This window comes from Nomascus leucogenys, chromosome 18 (assembly GCF_006542625.1).
Source record: "Nomascus leucogenys isolate Asia chromosome 18, Asia_NLE_v1, whole genome shotgun sequence".
NCBI lineage: Eukaryota > Metazoa > Chordata > Mammalia > Primates > Hylobatidae > Nomascus > Nomascus leucogenys.
The window spans coordinates 84,647,342-84,663,303 of NC_044398.1; the positions used below are offsets into that span (position 1 = coordinate 84,647,342).

The 15,962-nt window shown below is 44.6% G+C and overlaps 1 protein-coding gene across 2 annotated transcripts in view; it reads left to right on the forward strand.

The window, feature by feature from the left end:
• Positions 1-15,380, forward strand: part of SV2C (synaptic vesicle glycoprotein 2C) — a 261,367-nt gene extending 245,987 nt beyond the window's left edge. The window contains exons 13-14 of one of the 2 annotated variants that reach the window (XR_004026754.1): positions 1,787-4,190; positions 15,367-15,380. Coding sequence is in view for 1 of the 2 variants with exons in the window: in XM_003266080.4 (XP_003266128.1) it covers positions 1,787-1,970 (184 nt within the window). In the remaining variant the exon portion in view is untranslated. Of the gene's footprint in view, positions 1-1,786; positions 10,435-15,366 lie in introns of those variants that run through there. The other variant, XM_003266080.4, reaches the window with a different exon arrangement.
• Positions 15,381-15,962: the final 582 nt, after the last annotated feature.

Here is a 15,962-nt window from a genome sequence, read left to right on the forward strand (position 1 = left end):
AAAGACACATGCACATGAATATTTATTGCTGCACTATTTACAATAGCAGACTTGGAACCAACCCAAATGCCTATCAATGATAGACTGGATAAAGAAAATGTGGTACATATACACCATGGAATACCATGCAGCCATAAAAAAGGAATGAGATAATGTCCTTTGCAGGGACATGGATGAAGCTAGAAGCCATTATCCTCAGCAAACTAACACAGGAACAGAAAACCAAACACCAATTGTTCTCACTCATAAATGGGAGTTGAACAATGAGAACACATGGACATAGGGAGGGGAACAACACACACCAGGGCCTGTTTAGGGGGTAGGGAGTGAGGGGAGGGAACTTAGAGGATGGGTCAATAGGTACAGCAAACCACCACGGCACACGTATACCTATGTAACAAACCTGCACATTCTGCACATGTATCTTGGAACTGAAAGTAAAATACAAAATAAATAAAAAATAAAACACTAAGCATGAAAATAAATTAATTAAAGAAAATAGAGAGTAAAAAATCTAAGTAAATATATTGTTGCACTTAACAGTTTTTTTCTCTTTATTTATTTGATAGAGACATGGTCTTGCTATGTTGCCCAGGCTGGTCTCAAACTCCTAGGTTCAAGAAATCCTCCAACCTCAGCCTCCCAAAGTGCTGGCATTACAGGTGTAAGACACCCTGCTCAGCCTGCCATACATTTTAACTTTGGAATGAAATTTAAATTTCCATTTAAACATAGATGTTTCTGAAATTATGGGAATTCACAAAACAAAATAACAAGTCACTCTTGTAAAGAGATGAGAAACTGCTCAATTTTTCTGTATCACCCTCTCCATCCTTTGCCTGGGATAAGAGGAGGTAATCCAGCTTTTCCCACACTGAGCAGAGGTGACCTGCCTCTCTCTAACAAACTGTGCTTTATGCCTGTTTTGTTCCTGAGAGAAGAGTTTGGATAGAGTAGGATTAAAGTTTGTTTTAAGAGACCCTTCCTGCAGGGTATAGTGGCTCATGCCTGTAATCCCAGCACTTTGGGAGGCCAAGACAAGAGGATTGCTTAAGCCCAGGAGTTTTAAGACCAGCCAGGGCAACATAGGGGGACACCCCCATCTCTACAAATATAAAAAAAAAAATTAGCTGAGCACGGCAGTACACACTTGTAGTCCCAGGTAGTGACTCAGGAGGCTGAGGTAGGAGGATCACTTGAGCCTGCGAGGTGGAGGCTGCAGTGAGCTATCACTGTACCACTGTACTCACCTGGGCAACATAGCAAGACCCTATCGCTACAAAAATAAAAATAAAAATTAGCTGTGTATGGTGGTATGCACCTGCAGTCCTAGCTACTCAGGAGGCTGAGGTGGGAAGATTGCTTGAGCCCAGGAGTTTGAGGCTACAGTGAACTATTACTATGCCACTGCACTCCAGCCTGGGCAACAGAGCAAGACCTAATCTTTAAAAAAATGAAAAAGACCCTTCCTTCCAACAACATTAAACAACTAGAGATGTTTCATACTCCCTACAATTTTTTCTCTCTTTCTGTTCACAATACATCGGAACTCACAGGCATAGTAAGAGTCAATGGAAGCTATGGTAAGACAGTCAACAGAGGGCTGGAGGAGCAATACTAACAGCTAGGATTATCTACTCCCAGATTTGCTAACAAGCATTGATTTGCTCCACTGATATACAACACAATCTGAGGGAAGATCATTGAAAATCTAGCATCTTTTGGTCTAAAGTTGGAATCATGGAAGGCATTTTCTCAACCTTGTTCATGTCTCTTTCCTTTGCAGGGCAACAGGCTTTGGCTTCTTAAATGCGCTATGCAAGGCAGCAGCCGTCCTGGGAAACTTAATATTTGGCTCTCTGGTCAGCATCACCAAATCAATCCCCATCCTGCTGGCTTCTACTGTGCTCGTGTGTGGAGGACTCGCTGGGCTGCGCCTGCCTGACACACGAACCCAGGTTCTGATGTAATGGGAAAAAAAAGCCATCCTGCCTGCGTTTCTTCCTCCTGCCCTGGGTCAATTCTCCTTCCTGACTCAAGGCTTCAGAGTTTTCCTATATAGAAAGGTGATCAAGTATCAGAACATAAACACATGCTGTGACTTAAAATTTAGAAGCATATCATCTTGCCTCTTTGTGATTTTGCACAGGTTTTTTTGTTTGTTTGTTTTGTTTTAATGCACTGTTATCTTTCCAAACTGCGATGCTACTGCCTCCTGCAAATCAGTGGAAGCATTTCTAAAATGCCTAGGCAGCCAGGCTTCCCTGGGGTTCTGCTCATTGAAAGTTTAGAAGCTAAGAAGACTGGGCTGGTGTAAGAAGTAGATCCTGCTCCTAATTTAACATTAACAGGAAATATAAGTCGGCACATTATTGCATTTGTGCTGAGAAGAGGGATTCTTTTTTTTTTTTTCCTAACAGAGTGATATTTCCTGTTTACTTAGAAAAGGACACCCAATAATTCTCACTGTTATAGCAGAGCCTTTCAAAGAAAACCATGTGGCACCAAACAGGGCTGGGTGGGGCTCTTTGGGGCAAGACAATTAAGGTGACTCTGCTGAAAAGAAAAATAAAAGCTCTGCAATTAGCAGCAAAAATCTGAGTGAGCTGCATAAGCAAGATTTCTGTCAGAAAGCCCAATTAAACCTCTGAAGAGTGTGAGGAAAAAGACCGTAACAGTATCTGTGACTGTGGCATGTGGTTCAGAATGTTTGAAAATCAGAGATCGGAGAAAGAGCTTCTGCCTCCATTTACCACTCCCACTCCTTCAGCTGCCCTTGGTCTTGCCAGACAGCAGATTCAGGGAAAGAAAGCTGCTTCTTAAAAACTGTCTGCCTACCTGATTCTGCCACTTACCCACACTGTCTCTAGTCTAGAGATTGCCAGTGGATAGCTAAATTGTAAATTGCAAATTAGGAAGAAATTCACGCCTAGAGCCATTTGGAAATACAAAATGGTACCTCTTTCCAGTACCTCTTTGCTGTGGGACTGGCCCGCCAGGACCCCCACCCCACCTGCCCCGCAGTTGACATTCAGCTTCCCAGCTGGCATCAGCAAAGAGGGTTTGTCCCTCTAGCTTCCCCAGGGCTGGCCCACTGCTCAATGCGCTCCTGGCTCCCTGTAAAATCACAGCCCGCCTGCACTCCTGAGAGGCCCTCTCACAGACAGACCATCTCCCTGTGGTTGTTTGACTGCTCATTTTACCTCTGGAATCTGCCTGGGCTTGGAAGAAAGAGGTCAGCCAGGACATTCCCACGGGCCCGCTGTCAGCTACATGAACTTCTCGCCTCTCGGGCTCCCCTTCCCCCAGGCTATTCCTTTTTACACATCTTCTTTGAAATCTGAACCTTCCTTGTAGACTTGCAGCCAATGACCAGAAGCCAGGAATAAATCCCATATTTAAACAATATTCCTTTTTTAACTGCCTCGATAGAGGTTTATTCTTGTTACTTATTATAGGCATTTTCAGGCAAGCCATAGCTTGGGGCCTCCAGGAAGGGAAAGCTTTGTTTCCACTAATCATTATATTCAGAGATGTCCTAACTCCCCTGAGGACCCCCTGCCTCCCCCTCCCCTTCCTAAAGATCCCTCGTAGAGCTCAGACTAAGTGAAAAGCTTCTTTCATTAACATAAGCCATTAATCGACTTCCCCTTGAAGTAATTCAGGTCTGCAGAGGGGGGCAGACTGGTGTTGGGGGCAGTGGGAAGAGGGTGGTTCCCTGGGGATCTGTGATCAGGGCTAGAACATCAGGAAAACCCAAACCAAAAACTGCAAAGGTGGCAGGAAGAAGAAAACTCACTGAAGGCTAGACAAGATGCATTTGAAAGATACCAATAGCACAGGGAAAGAAACAACTTTCTCTCACTTCTGCCTCCTATCATTTTATTGGAGAACAAAGACAGCAGTCAAACAACCCAAGAAAGTACCCTGTGTGTTTTTCTTCTTCCACAGGTACCCATTTTCCCACCTATCTCTCCCTGATTTGTCTTCTTAAAAAAGACATTTAGGGACCTGAGCAGGTCTTTTAGTTGAATGCAGCATGTGCAGAAATAACTGCAAAAGCCAGGAGTGCATCTCCATCAACCCATCAAAAGAAAAATAGAAATGTACATGGGCATCGCTGTCTCTAGTCCTCTGTGATAGTTCACTTTGCTAACTAGACTACCTTTACTTTTTAAAATATCTCTAATGTCTGCTCTGGGGTCTAGATGCATAAAACATCTCCCAAGCTGCAGAGCACAGTTATTCAGAATTTTATTTGAACACTGTGTTGGGTCAGCATAGGATAAACCAGCGAAACCTTACTTCATGAGACCTGTCATCCATGTCCCCTGCAGAACGACTGTTCTTGGCCTACTTGTTACCTAATCCAAGCATCCTTGGTGGCCTAAGAGGGATCTTTTCTAATCTCCTGGACAGTCTGTGGTCACAAACCTTCTTGGTCACCACCTCTCCCACCTTTTGTGCACTCTTCCCTGCCTCCTTGAGATTGTTCATCACCTTGATTTTCTAAGAGAGCTCAAATCATTTCCAAAGCATGTGGTGTGGCCTGTCTAGCTTGCTCTGGATTTAGCTGGAGATTAAGAAACAGCCAGGAGATTAAACAGAAACTCTCAGCTGTATCAGTGTAGCAGGCCACTGGCACCTAAACATGCAACTGGCATCTCATTTCACCTACAGTAGAAGGAAAATGAAACTTTGTACAAAAACGAAAACCTAGGAAATAGTCCACTTGCTCCTATATTTTTACCACCTTTTCTAACTAAAATTTCCCTATTGCTCTTTGGAATCAATCCAGAATGCTCCCAAGTCCCATTATTATCACAGAATCTTCTCAGTAGGGAAAAACAAACAACTGCTTCAAACTGTGAATTCTATATGTACCACATTCTATCCTAGGTATTGGGTTTTAAGGCACCCAACTCACATTCAGTCCTGCTGCCTGAATCATCTCACACCAGAGTACAGACCTGGGAGACGCGATAGATGGGTCCTAGCCTGACCTTCACCACTAAGCGGTACAGGGACCCAGATCTTGCTGGGGAGACTGTAAGTCATTGAACATCTCTGGTTCTCACTTTCCCCATGCACAAAGTAAAGGATTGGGACTAGTCTGCTCTCCACTCTCCAGCATTCTGCATTCTAGAAGAAAGTAATGAAAATAGCTTCATCTTATCTGCCTTCTTATGCTAAACTCTTTTTTTTTTTTTTTTTTTTTTTTTTGATGGAGTTTCGCTCTGTTGCCCAGGCTGGAGTGCAGTGGTGGGACCTCGGCTCACTGCAACCTCCACCTCCCGGGTTCAAGCGATTCTCCCACCTCAGCCTCCCAAGTAGCTGGGACCACACACATGTGCCACCACGCCCAGCTAATTTTTGTATGTTTTAGTAGAGATGGGGTTTCACCATGTTGGTCAGGCTGGTCTCGAACTCCTGACCTCAAGTGATCGGCCCACCTCGGCCTCCCAAAGTGCTGGGATTACAGGCGTGAGCCACTGGCAGCCTCAACTCATTTTTACAAGCACTAAATAGGTTTAGTTTATAAACTGAAAAATTAGGAAATAGGCACGCATAAAAAGAGTGTAGGAAGTTGTTTGGGAAGCCCCCATGGAATAGACCAGAAAGCACAGTCCCCATGCTGTCTGCCCTGCCAGCATCTCAGCATCCTGAGTAGTATCTCTGTTCACTGCAGGTTTGACAGTTACCATTGCCCAGCCAGGAAAGGGCCCCGCCCTGCCAGATAAACGTGCTTAGGTTAGAAGACTCTATAATTGCAATATTACCCTACAGCTCTCCTGACTGTTTATTCCATTATTTTCTTGAAACATGACCTTAGTATTATACGTAGGCTTTCGGAAACAGTTTTTCAGTGATTTTACCTATATTGGCAAATAGACAAATCTCACCAAATCAGAGTTCAGGTTTTCCCCAAAAACTGCTTAGTTGTCTTTCAAGATACCTTAAGAGATCAAAGGGGAGGTGGGAAAAGAAATGTAGTGACAGAGGGGAGAGTCCAACATACCACTGATAAGGTTCCAGCAAAGAGATTAGGACACAGTGGAGACTTTCTAAATGCTGGGATCATTTCCAAAGCAGTCCAGGGGAATACTTTCTGGTTCCCTCTGCCAATCAAAATAGATAGAATATGATATTCTCCAACTTTTTTTCTGTTTGATGTCAAAATGGCCTTTACCTATTTCTTCAGTAATATACCTTATCTGTTCATGCACTAAAGGCTCTGGAGCCAGGAATGTCTGAATTTGACCTTCACCTGGTATCACAGAAAGACAACTGGGATATTGGTGTAAGGGGCATATCGGCTGTATGTTAGATTTTCTTTAATCCCCGCATCGTGCCAAGCTTAGTCCGGTTACTAAGCCTAAAAACACCAGTCATATTCAACAACTTCTGAAATCTGCACAGTGGGAAACTCTGAAGTGAACTATGTTTCTTACAGTTTTTGTTTCTGCTCAGCAAAGTATGTGTTTTAAGTAAAGCTTCTCTTGTTATCTGTAATGTAGACAAAACAAAAAACAAAAAAATCAAAAAACAAAAAAACTGTTAGTGTATCCTGGATGTGTTGCGTGTCCCTTCATTATTTCAGGTATGGCATAACAGTTCTCCATGTGAGGTTCTTTTGCTCTAAATGTTGACCATTCCTCTTGTCACCTGTCTCTCACCAACCAGTCACAGAGCCATTGCCAGGGCTCCCTTCAGTCTTTCTTAAACAATATCTAAATGCAATTTAGTAATCCCAGGATTTTGAGTCACAAGAATACAGTTCATGGGTCTGTTTCAGCTCTCACTTAAGGCTAGCGTGGTTGGGTTGGGCGGGGGAACAGCTGAGCCGAACCTTCACTCATCTGTTGTCATTTCATCTGATTATCCAGTAAATGCTTATTGAGCGCCTCCCATGTGATAGGTATTGAGACACTGTGCTGCGTGCAGTAATTAAGACTTTGAAGGACTTAAATGAGGGCAAGGAAAACAGAATGAGAGAAAACACTCTCACACTGACCCCCATTGCATATGAACCCTCCCTCCCCCCATAAATACAAAGTGTTATTTTTCCACATTTAAAACAAATAATAGCCTTCAGCAGGCAGTGCAGGAACTATTCGGTCATTGAAATCACCTTTGATGAGAGGAGAAAGCGCCTTGATTACCCGGTTTTTGTTGGAGAGACTGTTAACTAGTACTTGGAAAATGAGAAAAATGAAACCACACATAAGCTGTTCCCTTAAATAGTCTCAGCAGGATATTGCACTAAGATATTATTCAAGGAAAAGAATCAGGAGCAGAGATAGCCCCATCTCTCTAGAGCATTTTTCTTTTCTTTTTTTGGGGGGGTGGGGGTGTTGGCGGTGGGGGGATGGGGTCTCGCTCTGTTACCTAGGCCGGAGTGCAGTGGTGCAATCTCGGCTCAATGCAACTTCCGCCTCCCAGGTTCAAGCAATTCTACTGCCTCAGCCCCCCAAGTAGCTGGGATTACAGGTGCACGCCATTATGTCCGGCTAATTTTTCGTATTTTTAGTAGAGACGGGGTTTCGCCATGTTGGCCAGGCCGGTCTCCAACTCCTAACCTCAAGTGATCTACCCACCTTGGCCTCCCAAAGTGCTGGGATTACAGGCAGGAGCCACCATGCCCAGCCTAAAGTCCCGCTTTCTTCCGAGGTGTTCTTTTCGTGGCGTGAAACCAGACACAGGAGCTAGGGAGTCTGCTTCCCAGCGAACAGCTTTGGGGTTTTCTCTTCAGAGCCAAGTCAGCAAAGCCTGCAGCTGCTGCCACTCCCCTGGTCTGTGCCTCCCAGGGTGTTTCCTTTCTGATTTTGAAGATTTGTGGGTGAGTCAATTATCTTTGCAGACATCCTAAAGCAGCTTCCCTCCTCTCTACCCTCAGCAGGTAAGCCAACCAGAAAACAGGTTCTGACAGCCTGTAGCAGGGGCATTTTGGGTTTCAGTTTAAAACTGGTGCTTGTTGTTGCAAGTATCTTGAAGTTGCAAAGGATGTTTGGGGTTCTGGGGCCTGCAGGCGGCAGAGCAGAAAGAGGGTAGTTGTCAGTGACCCTCTACCCTCCTCTGAGAGCCCCATTGCTGTTTTTGCCCACCAGTTCTCTGCTTACCTCCTCAAGGAAGTGCCCACTCATTTCCTTTATTTCTCTTTTGTTTTTTTCCTTTCCTCCTCTGGTCGACAACCTCTTAATTCTAGCAGTGTACAAAAGCAAGGCCAAGCTTTCCTGGGGCACTTGGGATGAAAGGTCCATCCATGCCTGTTGTGGAGGCACAGAGGTTGGAGAAGGTGGAGAACAGGAGTGGGTGCAGGGGGAGTCTGAACACAAGGCTGTTGGCTTTGGCACAGCTCCCTGTGTAGGGCTAGATTTCCAACTGCTTTTCAGTGCCTGTGCCCTGATAGGATGGGCACAGCTGGCATGGAATCAGAGCAGCCCATCTCCAGAGCAGAAGTCTGAGAGCTCAGCGTTCGACTCCTGAAGGACCAGGATGTTCCTACCTGGGTTCTTGAGATTCATTGGCTAGTGGAGGTAGATGGTACACTCCATGTCTGCAGAAGATCCCCTACTTGGTGCCGAAGGCTAGGTGCCTTCCAGTCAGGCCTGAACGCTGAAATTGTAGAGATTGTCCACTCACTGCCTACTCTACCACATTCATGCTCCCCTTAGATCCAAGAGTGCCCAGGACTAGGAGCAGAAAGCAGCTTTCAACACTTTGTTCAGACTCAGACGGGTTTTAACTCAAGCTGGTAATCTACCCCAGCAGCAGGGGTGCAAAGTCCAAAATAGCTTTGTGGTGCCTGGGGAGTGACTAGGCAGCCTGCCCAAGGGGCTGGAGCCATCTAAAGCTAGTGATGAGCTGGAACAGCTTTGAACCGGTTCGACAGAACTGATTGTTAAACTTTCAGAACTTTTGAGAGTCAGTTGAGAAACATAGCTATTACTAAAAAATTAAATAAGATTAGATAAATTATAGCTAAAAGCAAAGGCAATATATAGTCAAAGCTCATCACTTTCTACTTATTTTACTACATTTTACCATTATCTGTGCCCATGAGGTAATGTATGCCTATTATGTCTGTATGGTAGAAATACTATATACAGGTATACTACTACACACACCTACCCAAGCGATAGTATTTTTGTAGTTTGAGATCAGCTATAGTGGTGGTATTTATACCATGGAAAGCAACAAAGCCATGCAAATCAGACTCCTCCTAACCCCTAAGACAGTTGTTAAACATTTACCAGCATACCACCATCTAAAGCCCTAAAGAATGCTTGGCCTCCCACTGCATAGACCCAGGCCACATCACATTGAGTTTCATGGATTTATGGGTCAGCATTGCCCCTAAGTCCAAGGAAGGGGAAAGACTTAGCAAGCTCAACCTCATATGATTCACAGAGGGTTTCTTTCTGCATTTGTATTGACTCAGAATAGGACCCAGTACAGAGAATCCACTGTTTTCTATGGATGTCATTCCTTCAGGAAGAATGCACGGTAAAATTGGCTATTTCATGCTATGCAAACAAAATGAAACTAGTTCGAAGTTGCAAAGTGTCTCCCCTCTTGCACCCACGTAGTCATTCAAGAAGGAAACTCCTTCCTTGCCTTGACATTCACCAGGCCTGCCTAGATAGAACTTGACAAATTGGCCTAACTTCATCTCCGCTGCTATTGTTTAATATATTTACTTTACTGAATCTATGTCCTAAGTCAGTCAGAAGAAAAAAGAAATGTCCTTTTTTAATATACACTTTCTTAGCATCCATGCAGTTATGTATCCTAACTCTGATCCAGGAACATATTGAACAGATCATATGTCTTTTGTTAATATCTAGATACACTAACATGCTAGAAGAGTTTTCTCTTTCAGGTGAACTTCCATTTTGAACATATGCTAAACGTACAATCCACTGTCTTTTTTAATGAGATCTTGGCAATGGTCCTGTCGGTTTTGGTGTTTGGATTGTTTGGCTTTGTTTTCTTTTTTTATTCTTCCTGTTTTTAATGCTGTGTAAGATCTCCTGCTATGAATGTTCCAGTTACCCCTATTGTACTGTATATATGTGTGCTGCATGTGTGAACCCCAGTAAATTCTGCTTCAGGTTTTGGAGTTTTCATCTTAAGTACAGCTGGTCCTGTTGTGAACTCATCTTCCTTGTATGCTCCTCTGTGTCTGATTTCCAGTTGCCAAAATGTTTGACCAAGTGTGTTTTGAGAAATATCCCGAGACAGCCATGCGTATCCTTGTGAAAGGGCATGCTCCATGTGGGATGGCTCGTGTACAGCATAAATCTATCAAACTTGGAATTGTGTATACATTTATATGCCAGATAACTAACATTCATGTAACAGCTGCAAAGATATTTAGTGTATATCAGATTAATAAAAGAGCATTTTTTTGCTCCATTATATTCAAATACAGATTGCTGTGTGACTGGATTCCCTTCTAAGCATGAATTGACCCTTCAAAAAATGAGCACTTTTTTAATGTCCTTAGGTATAGAGAAAACCTGTTTCTCCAATTCAGGTTTGTTTGAATTGTTTCTGTGGCCTGGTGTCATGGGTATTGATGTGTTGTTGATCTTACATGAATATTTTCCAATTGTTAGCCAGGACCAGTGGGAAGAATATGTTTGTGGGGGAGTTTGTGGCAAAGCAGATGCTTGTGTTCTCTTGTCCTAGAGCAGGAATAGCAAACAGATTTTTATTTAGCATATTAAATCCACTTGATTGGTAGTAGCTGCTTGGAACAGTGGTTTAAGAACAATAAGAAAAAGTGCTATACTTTATGGAATTCACATTGGAGGCAGAAACACAGACTTAAATGCCACATATTTGCTATCCCCAAAAGAGTTCCCATGACTGCATTTAACAGAAGACATAAGTGTTCCTTTATTCTTTTATTCCTTTAATTTCCTAATAAACTGTCTTTACTAACAAAGAGGATGGGGCCATCCCAAGGTTGGTTCTGATGTGGCTTGATAACATCATTGGAGACCCAGATTCTTGCCATCTTTTAGATCAGCTGTCCTCAGTATACTGGCTTTTGTCCCCCTATGGGCATGAGATGGTGGCTGCAACTCTAAGCATCACATCTTCACACATCTAAGGGCCAGAAGGAGAACTAGTCCCTCTTTTGATCCCTTTTTAAGATCAAGGAGAACATTCTCAGAATCCTCCAGCAGACTCCCCCTTATGTCTCATTGGCTGGATTTGCATCATCTGCCAACTCCTGAACCAATCACGAGCAAGAGGAATATAATTACCATAACTGGCTTAGACTAATCAAGAGTCACCTCTCCCCCTATAGCTGTAAGGGGCCCAGTCTCTCCTGAAGCACGTGGCTCCTGACTGCCTGAACAAAATGGGGGGTTTGTAAGCAAGGAAAAAGGCAGGTGACTGCTGGGTAAGCAAGCAACAGTGGGCTGTGTCTGAGCTCTAGAACCATGCTGTCTAATATGATAGCCACATGTAGCTATTTATATTTAAACTTAACTAAAACCAAGAATTCAGTTCCTTAGTTACACTTAGCCACGTTTCAGATGCTTGATTGCCACATGTGACCAGAGGCTACCAAATTGAGCACTGAAAATATAGAATATCCCATCATCACCAAAAGTGCTATTGACTAGTGCTATCCTACTAGTTGTGTATTCACACCCCTCTGCAGGCTGTTCCTTCTCTTGGAACCAGCTCTCACTTCTTCCAGGTTCTCTCCCCCAGCTAGATCCTCCTTCTTTGCTGTAGCAACTTCTTTCCCCCTTTTCTAATACCCAGCCCGTCGCTCTATATAGATTTTAACCCTTTGCCCAGCTTCCATCTCCTCCAGATGTAGGCCCTATTCCTTATTTAAGAAAAGTCCACAGGCTTCAAAACCCCTAGTGTATCAGGGATGATGGCAGGTACAGGAATTCACCAGAGGATGCTGGGGTGTCAGATAACTTTGGCAAAAGTCATTGTGAGTTCTGAAGGAAACAACAGGCCTGGCATGGACCAGTGGCTCCAAAGCCCCAAATGTGAAATTCCTAATAATCAGTGTGTTAAAACAAGGCAACATAGGTCTTGAGGTATACCTTTTCCTGCTTGTTGATATCTGATGCAATGAAGTTGCTATCATTATCTGTATTGTTTGCTAGGGCCGCTATAACAAAATACCACACACTGGGTGGCTTAAGCAACCAAATTTCTTTCCTTACAGATCTGGAGACCAGAAGTCCCAGATCCAAGTATAAGGGAGGGTTGGGTTCTTCTCAGGCCTCTCTCCTTGGTTTGTGCATGGCCATCTTCACTCTGTGTCTTCAGATAGTCTTCCCTCTTTACATATCTGTGTCCTAATTTCCTTTTCTTATAAGGACACCAGTCATGCTGGATTACGAGGTAGTCCAACCCCATCCAGTACCTACACTAATGACCTCTTTTCAACTCGAATACCTCCTTAAAGACCCTATCTCCAAACTCAGTCACATTCTGAGGCACTGAGGGGTTGGGACTTCAACGTACGAATTTGGGAAGAAGACAATTCAGCCTATAGCATTATCCCAAATGCTACCTATTTGATTGTGTATGTATACTGTATACTGTGTATAGAAGTTTGCTGTGTGTATATTGTGTAGAGAAGGGAATGGAATGTGCCTATGGTCTGATGGGCAGGTAGCATGGGCTGTGTGCATGCATTCACACCTGTGCATGCTGTTCATTCAGAGAGGATGATAAGGACAGGCTGAGGAACAAGGGTCCTGCACTCATAAGCCAGAAACAGATAATTGTGGGGAAGACCTCAGGGCAGCCTGGCTAGGCTACTCTGAGAACTGTGGTTATTTGCCTCCCTCTGTCTCTCCGTTTATTAGAATTCCAGATGAGAATGTGCTCTCTCTGCACAGTAATTAAAAAAAAAATCCTGGAGTAAATAGGCACATCCTTCCTCTCCCTACACCACAGCCTCTGAACAAAGCAGCCTTCTCTGTGAGCCTGTCCCCAGGGGAAGCTTCCTCCAGGACAGTGACCAGCTTGAGCCCTGGTGGCTCCGAGGGGAGCCAGGGGCAGCAGCATTCCTGGAGGTTGGATAAGACCATGCCACCTACTACTACTGCAATCCCTTTGTTCAGTGGGGAGAGCAAATGCATCATCCTCTCCTGTAATTTGCAGTCCAGACACCAGGTGGAGAAATGAAAACCACAAAAGGAGACAAATTCTTGAAGGAAAGCCAGGCTCCTGCCCTGCAGCCACTGAACTCCCTGGGGCCAGAATGAAGTAGATTGGGTAGTCTGGGTCACAGAGGACAGGGTAAGCTCCAACCTTGACTCCCAGTGCACCAGCAGCCACCTGCCTTCAGCCATAGTTCTGTCTCCTCTACTCCAGAGCCCTCAGGGAGGCTGGACAGACAGCATGTGAAGCAGCTCCACTCCATAACATCTGCTTCCTCACCTTCAAGGTGGCACCAAAAATGCCCTTTGGACTGAGATTTCCAAGGAAACTGCATCAGCAAATTCAGGTTTGGGTGTGGCTATAAGGAAAGCCACCCTACATTACAAAGGGCTAAGTGATGTATAAGTTGCCCCACCCCTCTTTTGCTCTTTGCAAACATTGGACATATCCCACCCCCATTGCAGTCTGCTGCTGCTAACCCTCTCTGAGGGGCTTTGCTGTGCTATTGCCCCCTCTTCAGTCTCCCACCTTCAGTAGAAGATATCCACAGTGTTTTCTTTTTCTTTTCTTTTTTTTTTTTTTTTTTTTTTTTTTTTTGAGACAGATTCTCACTCTGTCGCCCAGGCTGGAGTGCAAAGGCACGATCTTGGCTCACTGCAACCTCCGCCTCCTGGGTTCAAGCGATTCTCCCACCTCAGCCTCCCGAGTAGCTGGGATTACAGGCACCTGCCATTATGCCTGGCTAATTTTTGTATTTTTGTAGAGATGGGGTTTCACCATGTTAGCCAGGCTGGTCTTGAACTCCTGACCTCAGGTGATCCAACCGCCTCGGCCTCCCAAGTGCTGAGATTACAGGCGTGAGCCACCGCGCCCAGCTTACAGTACTTTCTAAAGTACACTCAGGCTTGGGCACACCTCACAGCCCCATTTCTCTTTCCAAACTGAGGACTGGAACCTTCAGAGGCAGACACTGTGTCACCATTGCTAAGAGCATGAGTTTGGGCAGGGTCACCTCAAGGTTTGGGAAGACGGGTCCTCTTTAAGAAAAATAATACAAAATTACAAACAGAAAATTAATGTAAAAGTAACTAGAATGAGAAAAGAGGTCCTCACAATTTACGCATTTTAAAAAAACTGATAAATTCACAAATTTTAACAAAATCCAGAAAAATAGCAATCCTTTTTCTTAACTGCCTGACACATTTCTATAAATTATTTTTCTATATTTTTTGAGTGCATATTCTTTGATTGCCTCTTCATCTTCATATGTGATATCATTGCTTATACAGAGAATAGATAAAAACTGGTTGTGATTAGTAATAGTTGTTTTTTTTTTTTTTTAAGATTTCTCATTTCAATGGGTGCAGTGGCTCACGCCTGTAATCCCACCACTTTGGGAGGCCAAGGCGGGCAGATCACAAGGTCAGGAGATCGAGACCATCTTGGCCAACATGGTGAAACCCCGTCTCCACTAAAAATACAAAAAATTAACTGGGCGTGGTAGTGGGCGCCTGTAGTCCCAGCTACTCTGGAGGCTGAGGCAGGAGAATGGCGTGAACCCGGGAGGAGGAGCTTGCAGTGAGCCGAGATTGTGCCACTGCACTCCAGCCTGGGCGACAGAGCGAGACTCCGTCTCAAAAAAAAAAAAAAAAAAGGTTTCTCGTTTCTCCTCCACTTCCCACATACTCTCTGTGCTGAAGACACAGGCAACATTCAGTTTTGTAGTCCAGCATCTGGCTTTGTCCGAGGCGTTTGAGCCAGAGCAACTCCATCTTGAATAGTGGCTGGCTAAAATGAGGCTGAGACCTATTGGGCTGCATTCCCAGGAGGTTAAGGCATTCTAAGTCACAGGATGAGATAGGAGGCTGACAGAAGATACAGGTCATAAAGACCTTGCTGATAAAATAGACTGCAGTTAAAGTAGCCAGCCAAAACCCACCAAAACCAAGACGGTGAGGAAAGTGACCTCTGGTCACCTTCACTGCTCATTATACACTAATCATAATTCATTAGCATGCAGAAAGACACTCCCCTCCAGTGCCATGACAGTTTACAAATGCGATGGCAATATCAAGAATTTACCATGCCGGGCACGGTGGCTCACGCTTGTAATCCCAGCACTTTGGGAGGCCGAGGCAGGCGGATCACGAGGTCAGGAGATCAAGACCACGGTGAAACCCCGTCTCTACTAAAAATACAAAAAATTAGCCGGGCGTGGTGGCAGGCGCCTGTAGTCCCAGCTACTCGGAGAGGCTGAGGCAGGAGAATGGCGTGAACCCGGGAGGCGGAGCTAGCAGTGAGCCGAGATTGCGCCACTGCACTCCAGCCTGGGCAACAGAGCAAGACTCCGTCTCAAAAAAAAAAAAAAAAAAAAAAAAAGAATTTACCCTATATGGTCTAAAAGGGGGAGGAACTCTCAGTTACAGGAATTGTCCACCCCTTTTCCAGAAAACTAATGAATAATCCACCCCTTGTTTAGCATATAATTAAGAAATAACTGGCCGAGCGCAGTGGCTCAAGCCTGTAATCCCAGCACTTTGGGAGGCCGAGGCGGGTGGATCACGAGGTCAGGAGATCGAGACCATCCTGGCTAACACGGTGAAATCCCGTCTCTACTAAAAATACAAAAAATTAGCCGGGCGAGGTGGCGGGTGCCTGTAGTCCCAGCTACGCGGGAGGCTGAGGCAGGAGAATGGCGTGAACCCCAGGGGGCGGAGCCTGCAGTGAGCCGAGATTGCGCCACCGCACTCCAGCCTGGGTGAAAGAGCGAGACTCCGTCTCAAAAAAAAAAAAAAAAAAAAAAA